This window comes from Drosophila erecta, unplaced genomic scaffold (genome assembly GCF_003286155.1).
Source record: "Drosophila erecta strain 14021-0224.00,06,07 unplaced genomic scaffold, DereRS2 tig00000021-arrow-pilon, whole genome shotgun sequence".
NCBI classification, from domain to species: domain Eukaryota; kingdom Metazoa; phylum Arthropoda; class Insecta; order Diptera; family Drosophilidae; genus Drosophila; species Drosophila erecta.
This window is the reverse complement of record NW_020825198.1, coordinates 12,885,267-12,904,775: the sequence shown is the minus strand read 5'-3', so window position 1 is coordinate 12,904,775 and position 19,509 is coordinate 12,885,267. Positions and strand designations below refer to the sequence as shown.

Here is a 19,509-nt window from a genome sequence, read left to right as displayed (position 1 = left end):
CTGCAACTCATTTTATTGTAAACCACTTTCAGCAATTCAACGTATGTAGTTATATAATATCTTGTAACACAAATAAAAACTGCCTGTTAATTTTGATAGCTCTCGAAATTTACGACTAAAATCATATTTCTTGCTTATGCAGAGTTTAATATTAATATCAACAAATTAATACCTACAAATTGAATTTTCCAAATACTACAAGAATATTTTTGTTAGCTTTTGATCAGCGGCCATGTAAAGTATTTTGTTTGTTTAAATGTCCTGACTATGTTGTATTTACAAAAATATACATTTTAAATAATTACATTTGCAGTCGTATATGGTTGATCATTAAATGATCTAATTAGAGCACTAACGAACATCAATACAATTTTCAGATACACATAACACATTCATCCAACCAAATTCTATCGGAAAGTACATGAGTAAAACTTCCATCCTACTGTGATGTCCTTATTTTGATAACGTATTACTTTTTAAGTCTTTATAATCATATAATGTGTATTGTAAATTAACATAATTATGTCCAGCTGCTATCATCCAGTCCATCAAGAATCGTTCATTATTTGGTAGGTTATCTGCAACTAATGAATGGATTAATAGTTAATCAACACAAAAATTGTTCACAAACCATGTTCTCAAGCTGACAAAATGGTCCTTGGCAACCTGAAATTTATAAATTGATAATGATAATGCATAGAATTTATAATTTTTCCAACATACAAACATCGAAATTTATCCGAGAAATACTTTTTCGGAACATGGGTGTCAATATCCTTTCACTAAAGAGTCCGCTGTTTTCGCAGACTTCCAACTCATTCATTGACTGCAAAGAAACTGAAATCTTTGATTATTAAAAAGTAAGTTTACCTTTATTCAAAACAAATGCATACTTACGATTGGGAGGCGAAGAGGATGGAAACGAGACTCCACGGCAAGTGGAGACAGATTGTCTGGTTTGACTACCTGTTGGATGTGCACACAGTTGGAAGTGCTGATGCTGCCCGACTCATCCATCGGATAAGAATCAGACTCAATGGATCGAAAATGAATGAATCAATTTCGTACCAAAATCAAGTTTATTTTTGTCTTAATGCCACGAATCCAGAATGCATCGGCATTTGGGCTTTCCACATCTGAAATATCAAGAAGATTAACCGTAAGATAAAGAGTTTCCGGTCAAACAAAATAAATGACACAACGCGCTGCGTACAGTGATGTCTCGGAAAGATGGACCCATTAACAAATTGTTAGTATACTACATTTTCTGTTCAATATTTACATTTACATATTTATTTACTCATTTAAATAAATCTTTTCTTACTTATTCTGTCTATTTAATACCATAAAGGATTCTCATACAAAATATGAATGGCACCCTTTAAATAGTCTGCATATTACAGCTTACATTAATTCAGTTCAGGGAGTTGGGAAATTTCTTTGGAAATTGAGCAATCATCCCCACATGCGAGGCCCCACTGTACCGAGCGGCAAAATATTTGAAAACAAAAGAACTCCTAAATGAAGCCCCAATACATTTGGGCTGTTGAACGGGCATACAAGCCAAATAAACACGTCGCTTTCCATTCGTTCCCCACACTTCACGGCCAGCTAATTAATGACGTTGGTCAGTCGGTTGGCTCAGTTCGGTTCCCTCGATGCCAACCGATCGGACCGGGCCAATATAGAGTGCAGGCCCTATGGAGTGATGCCATTTTGGTTTTCAACTTCGTTTTCGTTTTCGTTTTCGTTTTGGTACGGGGTTTTTGAAACTGGGACCCGGGGCCTCTCCTATAGATTCTTTGGCCTGGTGACGGTGTCGTAAGTGAAGTGCCAATAAACACGTGATTTACTTAAGCTGTGATCCGAGCGGCAGGGACGTGGGCTCTCTGGATCTCTGGAACGGCCAAAATCATGGGGCTTATCGCTGCCATCGGCCATCAAGATGCCGCTCATTAATTTTAAAATTAGGCGGGTTTTCAAGAAGCGAAGAGGCCCCGAGAAATGATGTCCACCTTTTGGTTGAAGACCGACTAAACTGGCCATCCCAAACCCATTTTCCAATCCCTGGTGCCCGTAGCCCGTTGCCCGTTTCCCGATCCCCGAGAGACCCCGATGCACTGGCGACCGACCATGAGTGCATAAATTAATTAAGTCGGTCGGAATGGGAACGTGTCGACCTTTTGTCTGGCATTGTGGCGAAGATGGCGGCTGTGGCTCAGAGTTGAGAGCTGAAAGCCCCGCTGCACGTACATATACGCGTATGTAGATACAGATACAGATACATGGACGAAGGACCGAGGACCGAGGAGCGAGGAGCGCGGACTGAGGACGTAGGACGCAGAACGTAGGACGTTGTAAATTAAAAGCCGCGGGCCGGGTCCTTTATATGCAGCTCCACCACAGTCGCAGACTGAGTCATTTGCATTTTGCCAGCCGGGCAGCCGACCAGCCGACCAGCCGGCCAGCCTGATTATGAAAGATGCTGCGTGGGTGATAAATGGTCGTTGTCAGTCCGAAAAAGCGAAAACCCCAGCGATTGTTGCACTTTCGAGCAATGGTTCCATTCAACCCCATCGTTAACGCCGAATGGTAACCCCTTGCTGGGTGAAGATTAGCCCAGACGTCCTGCCAAAATTTATTTGTGTGTTCATCCCTCGACGGCTGACAAGGGCCAAAAGCCAATGCCAAAGCCAAAGCCGAAGCCAAAGGCTACACAAATCTAATAGATGCCGATTGAGATTTAATTATTTCACTTAATTTCATGGCTGACTTCGTGGCTAACTCGCCTGTCTTCGCTGCGAACAAGTTAATGAAGCGAATAAATTTCTTGGCAATTATTCTGCGGATTGTTTTAATTGACCGCAAAGGGCTGCCTCCTAGATAAATGAGTGACTAGCCAATGGAAACGAGAGGATAAGACGTCGAAGGACGCAGCAGGAGCTCGCTAATTAACTAATTGGCAAGTCGTTAACTTCTGAGCTAAGGGGATTTTGCCTCTGGCAAAGTCTTACGATGAACTACACCTGCAATTTGTACCAGTCCACATCCGTTGCATACCTTGAGTTTCTTTTTCTCACAGCTTCTTCTCGCATAAATACGGACTGTGTTTATGATGAGTGATTGCTATGAGTTGTCAAAGAGGCATGCCACCCAGCCGCATGTGTGAAGGTCCTTTTCAGGGTTGGCTGTTGTGCTGGCCACGGCCGTTAAGCAGGAAATCCACCAGGATCTGGCTGGAGTATGCCGTCAACATATGCAAATAGACTTGTCTGCGAACTCAAGCCGAAGGTGGCCAAGAGGACGAAGTGGCAAGCGTGCTTTTCCACCCTCGCAGAGGTACCACGCTGTCGACACCGCCCCCTGATAACAATCAACCCCGTGCGGCGGCATCGGCGGGAATTTACTTTAATGTTTTGACAGTAAAATAAACATATCCAAGTGCGGCTCTCATCGGACGAGTGTGGGTGGGTGGGTGCAGTGTAGCTGGGTGGTTTGTGGTGCGCATGCACACGTACGGGTATTTGTTCCCACACCTTGGCAGTGTGAGTGGCATCTATGTGGCCGGGTACACACATGTTGGCACCGGCGGGGGGGAGGACTGCCGTCCAGACACATAGATGTCAAATATAATTCATCATCCTGGCGAAACATCAAAGCCAGCCCCTGCAAGGACCGAGCACCAAGGACCGAGCACCAAGGACCTGGGCACATGGCAAACACAAAGTCGCCAACAGCATCATTATCAGCTGGTCCACTGTTTTCGCCCGGTCAAGTGGGCCAAGCCCAAATCCTGAGCTTCGTCTGGCCAGGGTGTCGAAATGAATGGAGTGCACTGGACTTGCAGAACTCCAATAAAAACTTGAACAAAATTATTCCTTTAATTTAATGAATTTTTTGTTTATTTAAGTAACCTTCTAAACTTAATCTGAATAAAGAAAATGTTAAAAACCTTATTCAAATTATAGTTGCAGTTAGCCAACATGAAGGAATATAATCCTTTTTAGTACTATGAAAAGCTGGAAGTTAAGATGCATATTTGGCCAATAATCTGGAGCGTTTGCCACTCTGTTTACCGTGCACTGAATAGTTGGTAGCTTTGATAGTAGCTTTTTTGCGGCAGAGTTTTTCCAATTGCTCAACTTATTTATAGCTGGCTTTTCAGAGGAACTGCGAGGACTCGGTGCTCTACCGCAGGGCAAAGAGCGGCACTTAGGTCGAAGGATTCGCACGACGTCCTTTTAAATAATTAATGTCAATTAGAGCCAAATCTAACTTTGGCCATCAGTCGTCGGCCGCCTGAAGGACTTAAAAAGGCATGAACTCTTACTCGTTTACCTGTTCAGTTCCGGTGCTGCCTGCTGTTGGGCTGTCTGTCATAAATATTTTATAACATCAATTACCAAGCACTTAACTTTCATGAATTTAATACGAAAGCTTCAGCTGCTACCAGGGGTAGGCACTCACTCACTCACTCACTCACTCATTCACTCATTCATTCATTCATTTATCTTGTGTGCCAATGACGAGCAATCAACACTCAGCACTCGATGTCACATTTTCGCAGTCACTCTTCTTCGATGCGACAAGTGTAAGCCGGCAAAAAACACACATCTGCCAACACACATATGTTTGTAGTATCGATATATCCGGCCTGGTGTCCTGGTCCACCAGGAGCGACCACCCCAAGACCGCCGTGATTTACTTCCCCTTCGGTGGCGAGAAATCCCAAATAAAATAAAATTAAATACGCATCAGGAGCACAAGTGCTTAAGGCTCGCGGCCAGGTCTTCAGTCCCTCGTCTGCCTGATAAAAACAATATCAATGGCCCACCCAAAAGAAAAAAGAAAACCAAAATCCCACCCCCACCCACATCCCCTCCCGCCGAAGGACGACCGTTTGGGCCAAGATTGGAGGCAAGTATCGCATGAAGCGGCGCGTGCCGACGACGCACAATTCCCCCATTGATATTCATGGTCGATTTTCGACCCGATATACTCTATACTACCCGTTCCCACACCCAATCCCATTCGCAGGGCAGAAAACAGAGCGGAAAACAAAACGGTGCACACATAAATAAATAAAATTTATGGCAGCAGTCGTCCCAATTGGATTTCGGGGCACTTGTAGTGGGTCTTTGATATGCCCGATTATTTCTGTTTGATTGTTTGATTAGATCGGAGGGCCGGAATCCGGTGAAATGTGGCCAAAGGAACAGCCCGCTTAGTGGCATATGCCGACTAAGTTGCTCCTTCGGCAGTGGGGTTATTATACTGATTAATTCGATTGCAGGTGCAGTGATATAAATTGTGCTGACTGCGTATCTGAGCTATTTACCTGCGGATACAGTATTTATGAGATGTATTGCACATTAAATTCAATCTGGGTACTCAATGGATTCAGGTGAACTGCCACTTTGAAGGGCTTATACTCACATTTAGAATTGAGTATTTGAACTCTCCAAATGTGTAAGCTTCCAAATTCATAAGTTCCAAGGGATAAAAACCTTAGTTTCCTACAGATACTTTCACTTTGTTTTACTTTTGGTATTACTATAGTTGGCTTGCTTAAAAGTGGGAAATAGAAAAACCATTCAGCCATTAATACGTTTCCTAATTGTGTTTTCCCTTCTCCCCCGCACTGCAGCATCTATTAATTTCAATTAAATGCGGAAGACAAACTCCCCTGAAATTCCATTCAACTAATCTGGCTACAAGGACGCACCCCGCGAGGAAGGATTGATTTCCATCTGCCCAGCCTCCTGTTCAGCACTTATTCCGGCCAAATCGAAAGGGCTCTAAAGTCTCGGTTTATCTAAATGCTGCATTGTACTGCTAAAGTGTCCCCTGAGATTTTCCGAGGCGCTGAAGCGTGCCACCCCGGTTTTGGGCCAACAAAATGCAGTGGTTTCCGGTTCGCCAGCGACCCCAGGCCGGGCTCTATGGCCACGGGTACAGTGGGAGTTAATTCGCCAAAGTCAGTAACCTCATCAAAGAACGGCTAACCGTCTGTCGACTGCGAAGTCGTTTGGTGGGGGTCCACTCCTTCGGCTGGGGGTGTCGTCTACTCCACCGCCGCCGCATTAAATTCACGCCAAACGACGTGAGGCGCATATGTTTATGAGTCTCGTCGAGATTGAAAGCCAGGGAGTGGACGGGCGTGGAGTGGCACGGAGTGGCATGCCCATGGTTAACCGAAAGCGAGCCAGGACGCTCCGTGCATAAAAGCCTCATGGTCACCGTTTCCCGATGCTCGTGGCTCTTGGCTGTTGGCTGTTGGCTCTTGGCTTTTTCTCCTCGCCGCACGCTGCCTGCTAATGGATTTCGTGGCACTGAATTGAAGGGTTAGGGTCACGGAGAAGTGGCAGTGGCTGGATGTGCCACTGGATGAGGCACGGGGCAGGAGCAGCAGTGGCCGCTTTGGGCCGCGCAGCATGCTTTCAATTTACTTCCACTTCCTCCACCAAACGCCCGGCTTTGTTATTGTTGTTGCTCTGACTTACGCACCGTGAATGAATGCCAAAGGCGCCGGGGGGCGGGGCAGGAGGTGGTGCCCCTGGATGCGATGCCACAGCCCGCTACACGGCAAAAAATTAGAAGTGGTTGAGTGGAGCCCAATGATATGTTCATCCTAAATATATATGAAATAAGCTACATTTCATGACATTCTACATATTCTAATATTTTGTATATCTTACAATTCTAATAAAAATAAAAAAAATAAAAATAAAAAAAAATAAAAAATAACTTTTCAAATATTTATTCCAATATTTTGTATATCATTACAATTCTAATTATATACAAAATAGACAAATCCCTTTTAAAATTTGCAGAATTTTCCTAACCATGATTAATATATAAACAAAAAGTTGCTGATTAATCAACAAAATATATCTGCATTATAGATTAAATGGTTGATACACGCTTTGTTGGTTATAAACTGAAAGTATCTTAGTATCTAAAGTATCTTAGCTTGAGAATTAGGATCTCTTAGATGAGATTAAGATCGTAGCTTTAGCGATTGCTTATTTAGCTCAGCTCCTGTAATTTATTTCAAAAGGTTCTGTTGTAAAAATGTCCCTGGTTTTTCTCTCAGTGCACGAACGGGCTTTCGGTGCACGCGACTTTCACACTAACGTAATAAAGAGCTCAACGACACTCAAATTGAATACGTCTCATGGTGCGAATGCCGTAATGATTTTCTATGTGGAACTCGATGCAGATAATGGGGCGATCTAGGAAGCCACCCAAACATCCCCCTAACCGCCAGCCACCCAACCAACCACCCACTCCCCCCCTTTTCAAGGACCACCCCACGTAGCGTCTGCGGGCTGGGCGTTTTTGTTTTTGTTTTGGTTTTTGTTTGCCTGGTGATAGAAATTAACCCCTCAATTGAGGTTGAATTTAATTTGGCGCAAAATGGCAAGGGGGTGTGTTCCATCCGGCGATGCTAAGTGTGTGTTTGGGTGTGTGTTTGAGTGTGTGCGTGCTTTCCGGCGGCTGCTCACTTCGCTGCTGAAAGTAATACCGCTGTTAACGCTAAAGGGCCATTGTCAAATTGTCTCTTATTAATTATGATGATGCGTGTGCCGGTTTTCCGCAGGGGTGGCCCCCCACTCTTCCAATGCGGAATGCAAATTTCGGGATTTGGGTCTGGGTCTGGGTCTGGGTCTGGCGTCTTTAACGTAATTTATTGCGTTCTGCTCACGGCGAACGGCTTATGGCCCAGTGAAAAGTTGAGGCCGAAAGGGTGCGAGTTTCGGGAAATCCTACTCATATTTTCGGCGCACGGGGATGAGCACGGAGTGGAGCACGGCGATAAGGTGGGCAGAGGGAGTCCTCGACTCCGGGTGAATTGATTTGGGGCGAAACTATGCACGGCACCCATGCAAAGTTTGCTTAATTTAGCTGAGACAATGGGGCTCCAGTGAACAATGGCGCACAATGGCATCACCATCATCAGCATCATCATCGGGGGCACACACTCTTGTGGTGACCATAGAAACCCCACAATCGCTTTTTCGGGGTCCTTCGAATGCAATTCGACAGCTTTAACTCCCGGAGGAATTTCGAATGAAGACGGCTAAAAATTTTAATCAAAAAGCGCCAGAACTTCTCCATAAAGCTTTAACTTTCAAATGCTTAAGGATTGAGACAGAGCACAGAGACATTCGTTACTACGAAAGATCTCAAGCTATTCGTTTCGAAATCTCCTTAATTAGCAGCTCGCCTTCAGTCTCGGATTTCATGTGACCAATATAAGCCAGTGGACACCTCAGGTGTTGCGGCATGCCACATCTCTCACTCGCCGCAGCTGAGTGACCCCCAAAGTGCCACAATTTATGGAGGCGCAGCAAGTCGCCTAGCGCCCGCTGATCGCCTCCTGCGAATCGCGTTGCATTCACCGGCGATATTTCACTGCTTTATTAACTTAATTTCATATACCACGACTGCAGGCGCCAGTCGCTTGTAGGGCGTTTGACTGGATGTGGATGTGGATATTTCGACCAGGACGAGCTGCTCCGCGCAGCTTGAGCTCGTTACTTTGATGCATTTGGGGCGCGCGTTTATTTGTGGACGCCACTTGAACAACAGCGGGGCACTCCACTGGGCGAAAATCTATGGAGCACCTAAGGATCTTAAATGAAACTCCCTAACTTCAGATCTTAAGTCTATAGATATGTATCTATAAATTACTCTACAGATACTGCATAAAATCCAAATTATTGTTTATTTCGAATCCCATCCAATTTCGAATTTCATTTTTCCAGTCTTGTAGTCAGTCTTTTCGCCCAGTGCACTGCCTTCCAGCTGCTCAAGCTAACTTGTTCGGGCGTTTGCAACTGCATCGCAACCAGCAACTTGCGCTCGATTAAGATAGCTCACCCAATCCGTGGCCCCAACGAGCCATGCCCAAATTGGCAACATCACTCAATTGATTTGCAGGGTCCTACCCCATCCCGTGACCCCGCCCCCCGCCCCCCACAAATATCGAATGTTTTTTAGGGCCGGCGACCGCCCATTAGCCACATGCGCGCCTGCGTGACACAGCGGCATCAATCAAAGTTTCACCCGTTCCCATGACGTATGTGCTTGGGTGGGTGGTGGTTCCACTTTCGGGTGGGAGGCATTCGGATTCGGATTGGGATTTCGCGGCTCCAGGAACGACTTTTCCATAGGCGTGTTGTATGGGACTTGTGTGCGCCGGCTGCGCGTAAAAAGACATTTTGACAAATTCAAGTAGCGCCATCTACACTCGACTTTAATAGCTTTTATACTGCTTGTCACGATATTTCATCAGTCAGAGGGGCCAACACACAGGAATAAATGGGCTGGCACACACACTGGCAGCTTGGATATAAAATGGGCAAACAAGGCCCATAGGAAGCGCGAATTTTATTCGATGTTATTCCCATTTGAAAATGAGTTATTGACACATGTAGCCACCCCCTGGAAAAAAGGCAGAGCCCCAAAAACCGCAGGACCAGCGCTAGATTCCCTATCCCCCATTTTCCGTTTTCCCTTTTCCCCGATCCCCGGAAAAGTTGGAATCATTGCGTGGGAGCGGCCGGGCAAAGAGCGCGCATAAATTTGGGCTGCCTAAATAGAAAAAAGCGAAAGAAAACAGGGGACTCCCCTTTGTTTTTCCCCATTACACACTGGCGTTCAGATTGCGATTTGCCTGCTTTCTTTGCTCCGATTTGATTTATTTTATTTGCTTTGTGCGGCGCCGCAAGTGCTTCGCCCAATGGTTTATTAATATCGTAGGCGTTGCAAGTAACGTGCCGCTTTTGTGTGCCCAAGTGATTCGCCAGCCGGATGCGTTACTATACTCGTAATCAAATATCCCTCATTATGGTCGTAACAACTTGCAACACGGGGATGGCCCAGCTAGTTTCCACATTTTGGGGCTAAAATCCGCATCGAAGATTGGGGTTAATAGTGGACAGCATGGTTAAGCGGGTTAGGGGTGAAGGTATATATAAACTCATCTAAAAGAGGACTAGATCATATAGTTTTGTATATATGGGTATGTTAAAATGGTATGAATATGGATAGGTGGCCTTTAGCTTTAAGAAAATAGTCACTCCTATGTCTAAAGATACATTTAAAGAGTTTATACATTTCAAAGGTATCTAGGTATCTGAAAGGTATCTAAATAGGTATCTAATTACCAACTGTTACAGTCTGTAAACAAAACAAGCTAGCAGTTGTTAGGTTTGCAAGGATCCATGCAAATAAATGACCATGAAAATCCTTAAATACAGACGAATTTACACAAATTCAGCCTCTTAAAGAGCCATGTGGCCGACTAAGTCCCGACTAAATGGAGCAGGATGCCAGAATAGTTAGATGACTGATTGATGAAGTAGATGGACGACGGACGAGCAAGTGATGAAGCGGACTGCGTACGTGTGTGCCGCATTAGATATTCATACGCACCGTGGTCCGGGTTTGGCCACCAGGAACAGAGATTGTATGTAGATGGCTGCAGATTGGGGCGATGAGACGAATGTCCTGGGGCCGCCCAGCCGCTGTTGCTGTTGCTGCTGCTGCTGCTGCTGCTGTCTGATAAATCACATATTTCGCTGATCAAATCAATCTAATTGACATCACTCAAAATGATGGCGGAAAGTTTCCACATTCATTTTCGCATTTGCAAAAAGAGCAGCAGAAAGCAGGGCAAAAAATGCGAATAAATGAGTTCCACCCCCAGCGAACGCCCCAGGCTCTGTTTTGGTTTAATGGTGGCTCTGTTTTGCTCCTGTGGTGCGTTCCCCATCCGCAGCATCCAGCTTCCAACCCCACATATAGCCCATGTATCCCATCACCCATCTTCCATCTCCCCAGTTGGCTATGCGGTGAGGCAGCGTGATTTATTTTCATTCCGATGGCAACGCCACCCAAATTCGACGCTCCGTCATCCTGACATTCGAATTGAAATGCAAATTCTGACGAATGTGCGCTACCCATCCGGCCGGAGTGGAGGAGCGCTACCAGGTCGTGGCATGGTCGGATTGACTGACGAATGACTCCCGGCAGCCGGCGGCGACAGTAGGCGGTAAATGAGCGAGCTATCCATGTGTGTTACTTCTGGAATCGGGAATAACACACTCCTATATACACCCTGCATCGCTGTGCACGCACACTAATGCGCAACCGTATCCACATAGATATGGATTCGGATTCGGATCAGGATGTGGATGTGGCATAAGGAGTACGGGTGTGCGGCACACCTTCGCATGTGCGTGCCATTCCACGTGCATCCCACGCCATTTGAATTGAATGGCATCTCATTTACTCTCGCATCATTATTTTTTATTCGAGTGCCTAAGACGCTCGAGGACGAAATCCGGCTGGCAGCCGTGTCCAATCGATTACCGGAGTGTGGAGGCGCCGCCGCTTTAATATATCGAAGGAGTTACCCTTTAAAGTGGATGCAAATGAGCAGTCAAAGGCCATTAAATGACGGGCTTATTTAAAGCTATTTATAGGATATGACACCTGCTTTAAGTTTGTTCCTTGAATAGTTCCCCCTCCTAAGCATTTCTTATTACTTCCAAAGAGCCCAACTTTAGGAGCCCACTTCGTCCACATCCCCGTCGTTTGGCTGCCCTTATTAATGTACAAAAGCCGGGCTATGTAATCAGGACTATGCTGCACACACATGGGCAAATACTCACCCGGCAAGTCCAGGACTTTGGCCATCCGCCTTTTCCTAATGAAAGCTGTCGGGCATCGTCGGTTAATTCAACATCTGCAAGCTGCAAGGATGTACATATTTTTAAAACAATGTCTGTTACCAGGCGGGCCTACTTAAAGCCGGGCATCATCCGCATGGCAAGGATTCCGCATCCCGGGGACCGTCCATCAGCCAGGACGTATGTAGTACGTGGTGTCGGCCAGCATGTAAATGCTGCTTACAGGCCCAGACAATATTAACAATTCCCCGCAACTTGGCTCAAAGGGTCCTGCCTCTCCGCGTGTGTGTGTGTGTGTGTGGGTGTGTGCCGTGGGTGAGAGCGGACATTATATGCACATAAAGTGCTCGCTCCTTCAACTGCAAGCGTCCTGCGGCAACCATGTTTGTGTTTTTGTGCCCGCCATAGTCGCTGCTCCTTGGCCACGTTAACAACTGTATCCCTTGTGGGCGCTCTCGTTTGATGTGGCGAGGATGTGGATGTGAATGTGGCTGTGGATGCGGATGCGGGTGTGCACGAGGTTGGGGATGTCCTTCGTGCCCTGTAGGAAATGCCGGCAGGCCGTGTCCTGGCAGCGTCCTAAAAGTATGCTGCAAAGTTTTTCCGATTTTAGCGAAATTCGGCGAGATCGTGAGGGTGGAAAATTTATGAGCACTCAGGGATGAAAGTGCAGCATGATATCATATAAATTCGTATAATAAATATGTTCTTTTTGTTTAGAAATTTGAAATTTCTTTGATGACACCATACTAAAAATTGCACAAGACTAAGATTTAAATGCAACAGAAACATGTAGGTTTAACTCTTTGTTCTCAAATGCTTAAAATTTTTTAAAACTTATGGATTGTTCTGGAATTCTGTATTATTTTATGGAAGCTTCTGCGGAATTGTCAGGCTAACTTATAGAAAGGGTATGTACTTTGTTTTAAGAAATCATCCAACTGAATTGATGTATATTAATAGTAATGCTAAGAAACCAATGTGCCTGATTCGTTAAAAATCCGCATTGCTTCCATATGAGTTACACCCTCCACATATGAACAATCATGTGTGACTAACACTCATGTGGATGCGCCTCCTGTGTGTTGTTCTTGGACTTCCACTGTTCCCGTTGTCAGTGACGTCGTCGTTCTCGTTCTCGTTCTCGTTGCCGTTGTCGTTGTCGTTCTCGTTTGGCGTTGTCGTTTGGCAGTGTTGTTGTCGTTGTCGTTGTCGGTCTCGGCGGTCCAGTGGAGTCGCTGGTGGAAGGAAAGTTGTTCAAGTGGCAGCTTAATTCGCATAAAATGAAAACACGCTGTCTACATTGTTCCTACAACTTTTCGAGTTTTTTATGGCACTTAAAATGGCTGCTAGACAAAGGCTTAACAAACGGCTACTGCAGGATATACGGCTCCTGCTCTCCCATTTTGCTACGTATGTGCCCCCTTTCATGTTGGCCAACTTGAAGACCATAATGGCGTATCTAACTGGCTTATTAAAGCTGGTCTATTCGCAAAAAATGCAATCTACTTCGCTCTATGCGCAGGCAAAAAAAACCAGTAACTGATTCGCAACGCGGATAGGGATATGACCTGTTTTTTAAGGTGTCACCTCCACAGCTCAACACTGCTGCCCGAAAATCAATAAATGCAAATTCATTTTTATTGTTAACATTTAAATAAAAGGTTGGACTTCATGGGCAGGCTACAATGTAAAAAGCCGGGGAATGCCACCTCCGATAAACCAACATCAATGAAAGCACTCACTTTTTTTTATAAATTCACCGTTCCTCATCCGCAAGCACCAGACCTTTGCGGATCCACATCCCAAGTCCCCACTTCACCCAGTCCACCTGCTCCATGGACACCAGAATCAGACATCAGCCATCGGGGTGTTAAACGGAAAGTCCGCAAATAATCGACATTTTAAAGCAGGAAATTTAAGGAATTTCAACAATCACTTTCCGGTAATGAAAATTTAGTAGCCAGTTGGCCATTCAATGTCATGCCATTTCACTCCAATATTATAATATACTACATTATATATACTATTTATATACTAATATTTCTTATAAAAATGTAATTGTCAAGTAATTTTCAGTCATTATTCATTTACTTGCCTTCCCCTGCAAATAATACTTGTATAAGAAATATTGCAAGTAAATTATATTTTAAGGTAAATTTAATTTCTAGTTATGAATTACCACCCCTATGAGTGCCTGCGTCTAGGGATGATAATCAAGACATTATATAAGAATTTGAGTAGGAACAATTCCACGACTTCCTGCAATTGGAGGCTGGTATTTTTTAATGACGGCCAAAGGGGTTGCCAAACAAAGCGTGCCAAGCGAATGAACAGCTTAATCGCCAGCACGAACACTAAACACTCACTGTACAGTGGCTCCCGCTAAATGCGACCCCTAAAAGCCATAAACCAAACCTGTTCCCCCGGCTGATAGTTGCTCTTTTCATAGCTGGACGGTTTTACTGCCCAGTCTCAGCTGGCAACTCAGCAATTCTAGATTTATGAGTAGTGAAAATGGTTTGATTGAACTATGAGCACATTACTTATTACTTTATTGTTATAAACAAACAAATCCTTTGCATAACTACTGGTTAAGTTTACAATTCACCGCAAAGTAGTGAAGGCGGTTCCTAGTTTCAAATTAAGAGCACAACATATTAATCACAGATGTAATTATAACAATAGGCACACCCCCTGATTTTGCATTGCCGCTCATTCGAATCCAATTCCACTTTTTATGGTGAGAATGGGCTGAAAGCATTAATAAAATATGTTTGTTTAGAATAAAATTTGCAATATTTCGCAATAATTTACACACTTAACAAGGCTTCGCGAAGAAATGTGCGTGCAGCGCTGCTCTGCCTCGAAATCAAGTATTCACATAAGTATTCATACCGCACTCATATGGGTGAATGGGTGTATGGGTGGATGGTAGGCAGAGGCGTTGAGTTCAGTCTACCATCAAATGAAACAAATTCTATTTTAGTCGAACGCGAGAAATACATTGTTGCATGCGAACCAAGTAGATCGTTCCTAGACGGCGCTATGAATATTCAAGTTTGCGCCGAAATGCAGAAATTGACCCAAAACCCAAGAATTCTGGCAAGCGAGTGTTTAGGAATTACTTGCTATATTTTGCCGGCACTGTCGAAGCCCAAAATGCATTCCCCATTTCTGGAGCAATCAATCGAGTGCTAGGGTAAGGTATATGCGATTCCCACAGACGAACGCCAGGCAACGACCCTTCGTGTAGGTCCACTTCTTGCTCCACTGCACCCAAGTGCAATCCGGTTGCATGTGGATGTGGCCAAGTGGCCGTCTCATTTCTACTGTGTTGCAGTTGCAGTTTAGCGGTTATATTCTGCATAAATGAATATGTAATTCATTTTATTATGGTGCAAATTGCGAATTGAATTGTTTTTAATTATTCCATACTTCGCTGGCGACCGCCAATTTTTCCTAACCGCACACAAAAAGTCTAGCCAGTCGGTTAGTTACGAGTGTATGAGCACGAACAATTCGCACTCATACTTTCCGCGATCGGAAACAAAATACTTTTGGACACAAAGACCAAACAAAACTGTTAATTAAGTTGGTTGCACTAGTGAGTATGCATGGTTTAAGCGGAATTGAGTGAGGCGATTTAAATATAGAAGTTGCATGTTCGCCTTTTGGCTTTAATTATATTGCTTAAGTCGAAAATAATGCAAATACGGAGATTCATGAAGAATTCTTCAATCTAGTTATGCCAATTAAATTTAATGAGCCTAAAGTAATAGGTGCTTTTTATGAATTTTTGCAATTATACTTGGACGGTTTGATAAATAAAATGTATACACAAGTTATTCGAATTCATTATATTTAGTTATACTGTTACGCTTCAGATTTATCAGAATATATAATATATATTATAATTTGAGCAAATTATAATAGAACTATAATCAAACATATGTTAACTTGCTTTAAACATACTTCTAATGAATTATATGCACTCCTTGCTATTTTCTTATAATTAGCTGATATCCTCGTTCTAAACCTGCATAAATTTGAAAACCTCGAAAATGCAAAAACCGATAAATCATAACACTAGCACGTTTGACCTGTGACATGTGCACTTAACACATACTTCACTTTAATACACTTTACGATGGCCGATTCTTCAGTCTTCAAAGTGAAGCAGAAGTGGTATGCAAATGCGGCCTGCGTTTCGTGTGCGCCTCAGAGGATATTTTACTCGGCTCTCGACTGGTTCTCTGCCTTCTGGCCATGGCAAGAGTGTGCTGCTAGCCTGGCCAAAACGGCCGGCTGCGGCTGCCGCTGCTTTCTTCAACTAATTAAAAATTCCAGCGCCGCAATTGCGAAATTGGCCTCTTATCGGTTGTATCATCGACGCCACGAAGGCTTAAACATGATGCGCTGATGAATAGCTGCCTAGGCCAAAGGGTGTACTAAATACACACACACACACACACGCGGTTTTAGATGGGGAAAATGGAAAAGCATATTTATGAATACGATTATTCAGCCCATGATAATTTTGCGTTTCTCTCGCTTTGCGGGTTTATTTTGCAATGTCGATGCGATGTGGTGGCCGCAAAAGCGACGGAGGCGTTTTGCGAAACAATTTCTGTTTATGGTCCCAGACACGCGACGTACATAGTTGCGTGGCTTTTCATCATACGAATAAAAAAAATAAATAACGAGCCCAGGAGAAAACTCTTTCGCGCTGCCCCGGGCATTTTTTAAACGCATTGCACACTGCAAGCCACTTCTTTGCGAGCCGGGCCAAAATGAAAATTGGTAATGAAAACATGGTCCAGCACCTTTGATTGAAGGGATTCCAGACTTTTGGCTTAACGAAGTTTTCTTCAAATCGTTTGCATAAAAAACTTAATATTTTCCATTCACGTAAGCCTTGGTTGAATAAATATATCAAATTCGGGCTAATAACAATGAACGTATGTACATAAACCATGCTTTGCTGCGTTTTTATTGGCACATTTTTTATTAGGACAAATTTTTAAAAGAAATAATTGTGTGAAATGATAGTTTTGCCAATAAATTGATGATAATAATAGCCAAGCCAGTACTCACATTTTCTGGTAGCGTTTTATGTGAATTATCGGCCTCGCTGACTTAAATCATATCTGATTTTGATTAGTCACTTGCAAGATACAATTAAATGCCACAGTCGATACTAAAGTTCCAAAATTGCAAGGTATTTACACTAATAAAAATAACAAGTTAAGTTTGAATTTCCCAAAAGTTCGCTGACTCACAAGCCTACTCATAATATTTTTGTAGCCCAATATTGTGTTATAAATACATTTAGATTTACTGCGTAAACAAAATCCCTAAAATCCACTTTACCACCTGGATTGTTTAACTTTCTTATACAACATCACGCGATTGCAGTAAACAATACTCACATGTAGGCGCCGTGGGACCCGAGTTCAGTTCAGTTAGTTGCCGTTGGCCGGGTGCAAAGTCCACCAAGAAGCGGGGTCACTTGTAAAGCTTCGTCGTGTCCGGGGTCAGGGCGTTATAAAACGCCAAGACGCTGTTGACAAGCACGTGACAGTAAACTTTGGCACTTGGTGTGTTTTGTTTACGCCGCGTGGAATTGTTGATCTGCTGGATGTGGCCCAATCAGGGGCACGCACTTTTGGGTTATTCACAACTTTCGGATACTCGCCGCCATCGCACCCAGCTCCGCTTTCCACCCTCTCCAGCACCATCCCCACCCACCACCCACCGCCCAGCTGGTGCGGCCTTGCGCGCCCACTCTCGCCCATGATGTGCGCATTACCGAGTTCGAGCGCATACTAGTTGTGTGTTGCATGTTCGCTTTTGGCCAAAAGCGCCGCACCGGGTTGCAGAAGAGAGCGCGCGCGACAGAGAGCGCCGGCGAGAGCGGGGGTTCAGCAGTTGCGCATGTGCCGTGGAAAACGGGTTTTTCTGCTGCGGTGCAAGTGAGACGGTGGCATGTTCGCGGGCGGCACTGCTCTTTCCAGGTGGGCGGTGGGAGGTGGGCGGTGGGCGGTGGGCGGTGGTTGCAACTGGAACATGGAACGTGGAAAACGCTCCGCCTCTTTGGGCTACGCGAGATATATGGCCAAAATGCTACGGCAGCCTTGGTATTTTTAGGTTACGAATTTGCAGCTTTTAATTAGTACACATGGTCGGAAAAGCAGGGCGGTGGGCGATGGGCGTGGGTGGTTGGTGGGTGGCGACTCCGTGTGCTTCCTTATCATACCTGTGATCCAACTCAGATATGCCATGCAGCCGCTCAAAATAGCCAATTAACTCGCTTCCGATCAAAGGCAGAGCACTTGCCGTTGAAGGACTGCAAAAAGGCCACAAGCGATCCGAAAATTAGACAGCTCTCGGTGGATTTCGGTGCACTCTAAAAAAATGGGTAATAACTATTAATAATATGATATATTATTTTTAGAACGAGTGAGTTAGCCAACACATTTCAGCTGAGCTAATTATCCGAAGTAAATTATAATTATGAGGTATATTATGATCCTAAATAAATCTTAGTAATTCGAGTTATGTTCTTCAAGAAGTTTAATTTGTGGCTCTAGTTCAAATCCATCTATTTACCCCCGCTTTAAAGGCTTCTAGTAGCTAACTTTCCCAGCTCTTGGTTTAAATACACTTGATTTGATTTCCTCGGTGCACTCGCACCCCGCACCCCCGCACACATGTGCATTAGCTAGGGGGTGGGGCGGGGGGTGGAGCGATGGGGCATGCGGCATGGAGCCTGGGATATGGCTGCGCAGAACACGAGATAATCAGGGGAGCCCAGAAAGGGGCCTAGCCGGCTCTTTGTCGAAAATTGCATCCATGTCATGCATGCGCATCCATTCATTACCTAGTGGCTGAGTGGTTGGAAGACAGCGTTTGGCGTTTTGTATCCCAGCAAATATGCCGTGTTCGCATGTTATCCCAAATGTCCCTGGTGGCTCAGCAGCCCCCTTGGAGCCCCGCCCCCGCCCCCGCCCCCGCACCGCAGCCCCTTTTTTCGACGCCCAGCCGACCAGACAGTGTGTACTTTATTTTGCCGAACGAACAAACATCTTGTCGGACGAGCAAGCAAATGACTTTTCCCGTCCCCGGATTTCGACTTTCATCCGTTGTCCTTTCTGCGTGCCGTCCTTTTTGTAACCCGTCTATCGGCACTAGTTCGGTCTCGGTCGCCTCAGTTTTTGGGGGCAACGCCAGCGAAATCCTTTCAGGTGATTCGAGTAAGCCCAAAATATTGCACACACTTTGGTGGGCATTACGGGATTTTAACAAGGTGCAACAGCGATTGCTTCAAATACAGAAGAGATAGTTAAGCGCTATCTAAGGTAAGCAAACAATCTTCGTTTGAGTTTTCCAAGCTCGATGCTGTAAAATGATTTATTTTACAGCGCATTAAAATTACTTTAATACGGTAGCCACGTCTGTATGGCAATAAGCTACTGATTTAACAAAGTGCATTCCGATTGTAATAATTATGTGAGCTGGCATTTAAGCCGCAAGAAGCTTTAAAAACTAATAGCTTAAGTTCGCATATATAAAAACCGCTTCACAAGCGAGCCGTATTTGTTTAGCATTTTATGAGGCGCGCGGCCACAATGGCGCAAATAAATTGTATCTCATGGATGCTGGGCAGCATCTGTTCGGATGCGAGTGCTATCAGCATATTTATGGACATGGTACAAGCAAAAACCTATGACTCGCCTATCATCAGCTACAGCTCCATGATCTCAACGATGGCGAATTTCCGCAACCGCTCATGTCGGCGAGTTCG

At 44.6% G+C, this 19,509-nt stretch overlaps 1 protein-coding gene across 3 annotated transcripts; it reads right to left on the bottom strand.

Annotated features, from left to right (window-relative positions):
- Positions 1-202: 202 nt before the first annotated feature.
- LOC113563897 lies at positions 203-17,427 on the bottom strand. 3 transcript variants are annotated; one of them, XR_003407674.1, is made up of 6 exons: positions 17,135-17,427; positions 11,685-12,292; positions 898-1,136; positions 724-837; positions 632-666; positions 203-584 (listed from the first exon to the last, which is right to left on the bottom strand). XR_003407674.1 is itself a non-coding variant. In XM_026976988.1 (4 exons), the coding sequence occupies exons 1-4, from the start codon at positions 1,015-1,017 to the stop codon at positions 549-551; spliced, it is 312 nt and encodes a 103-aa protein (XP_026832789.1). In that variant the 5' UTR covers positions 1,018-1,135; the 3' UTR covers positions 203-548. The 3 variants fall into 3 exon arrangements, 1 of the variants encoding a protein (XP_026832789.1); XR_003407675.1 differs by having other exon boundaries at positions 526-578; XM_026976988.1 differs by lacking the exons at positions 11,685-12,292; positions 17,135-17,427 and having other exon boundaries at positions 724-844; positions 898-1,135.
- Positions 17,428-19,509: the final 2,082 nt, after the last annotated feature.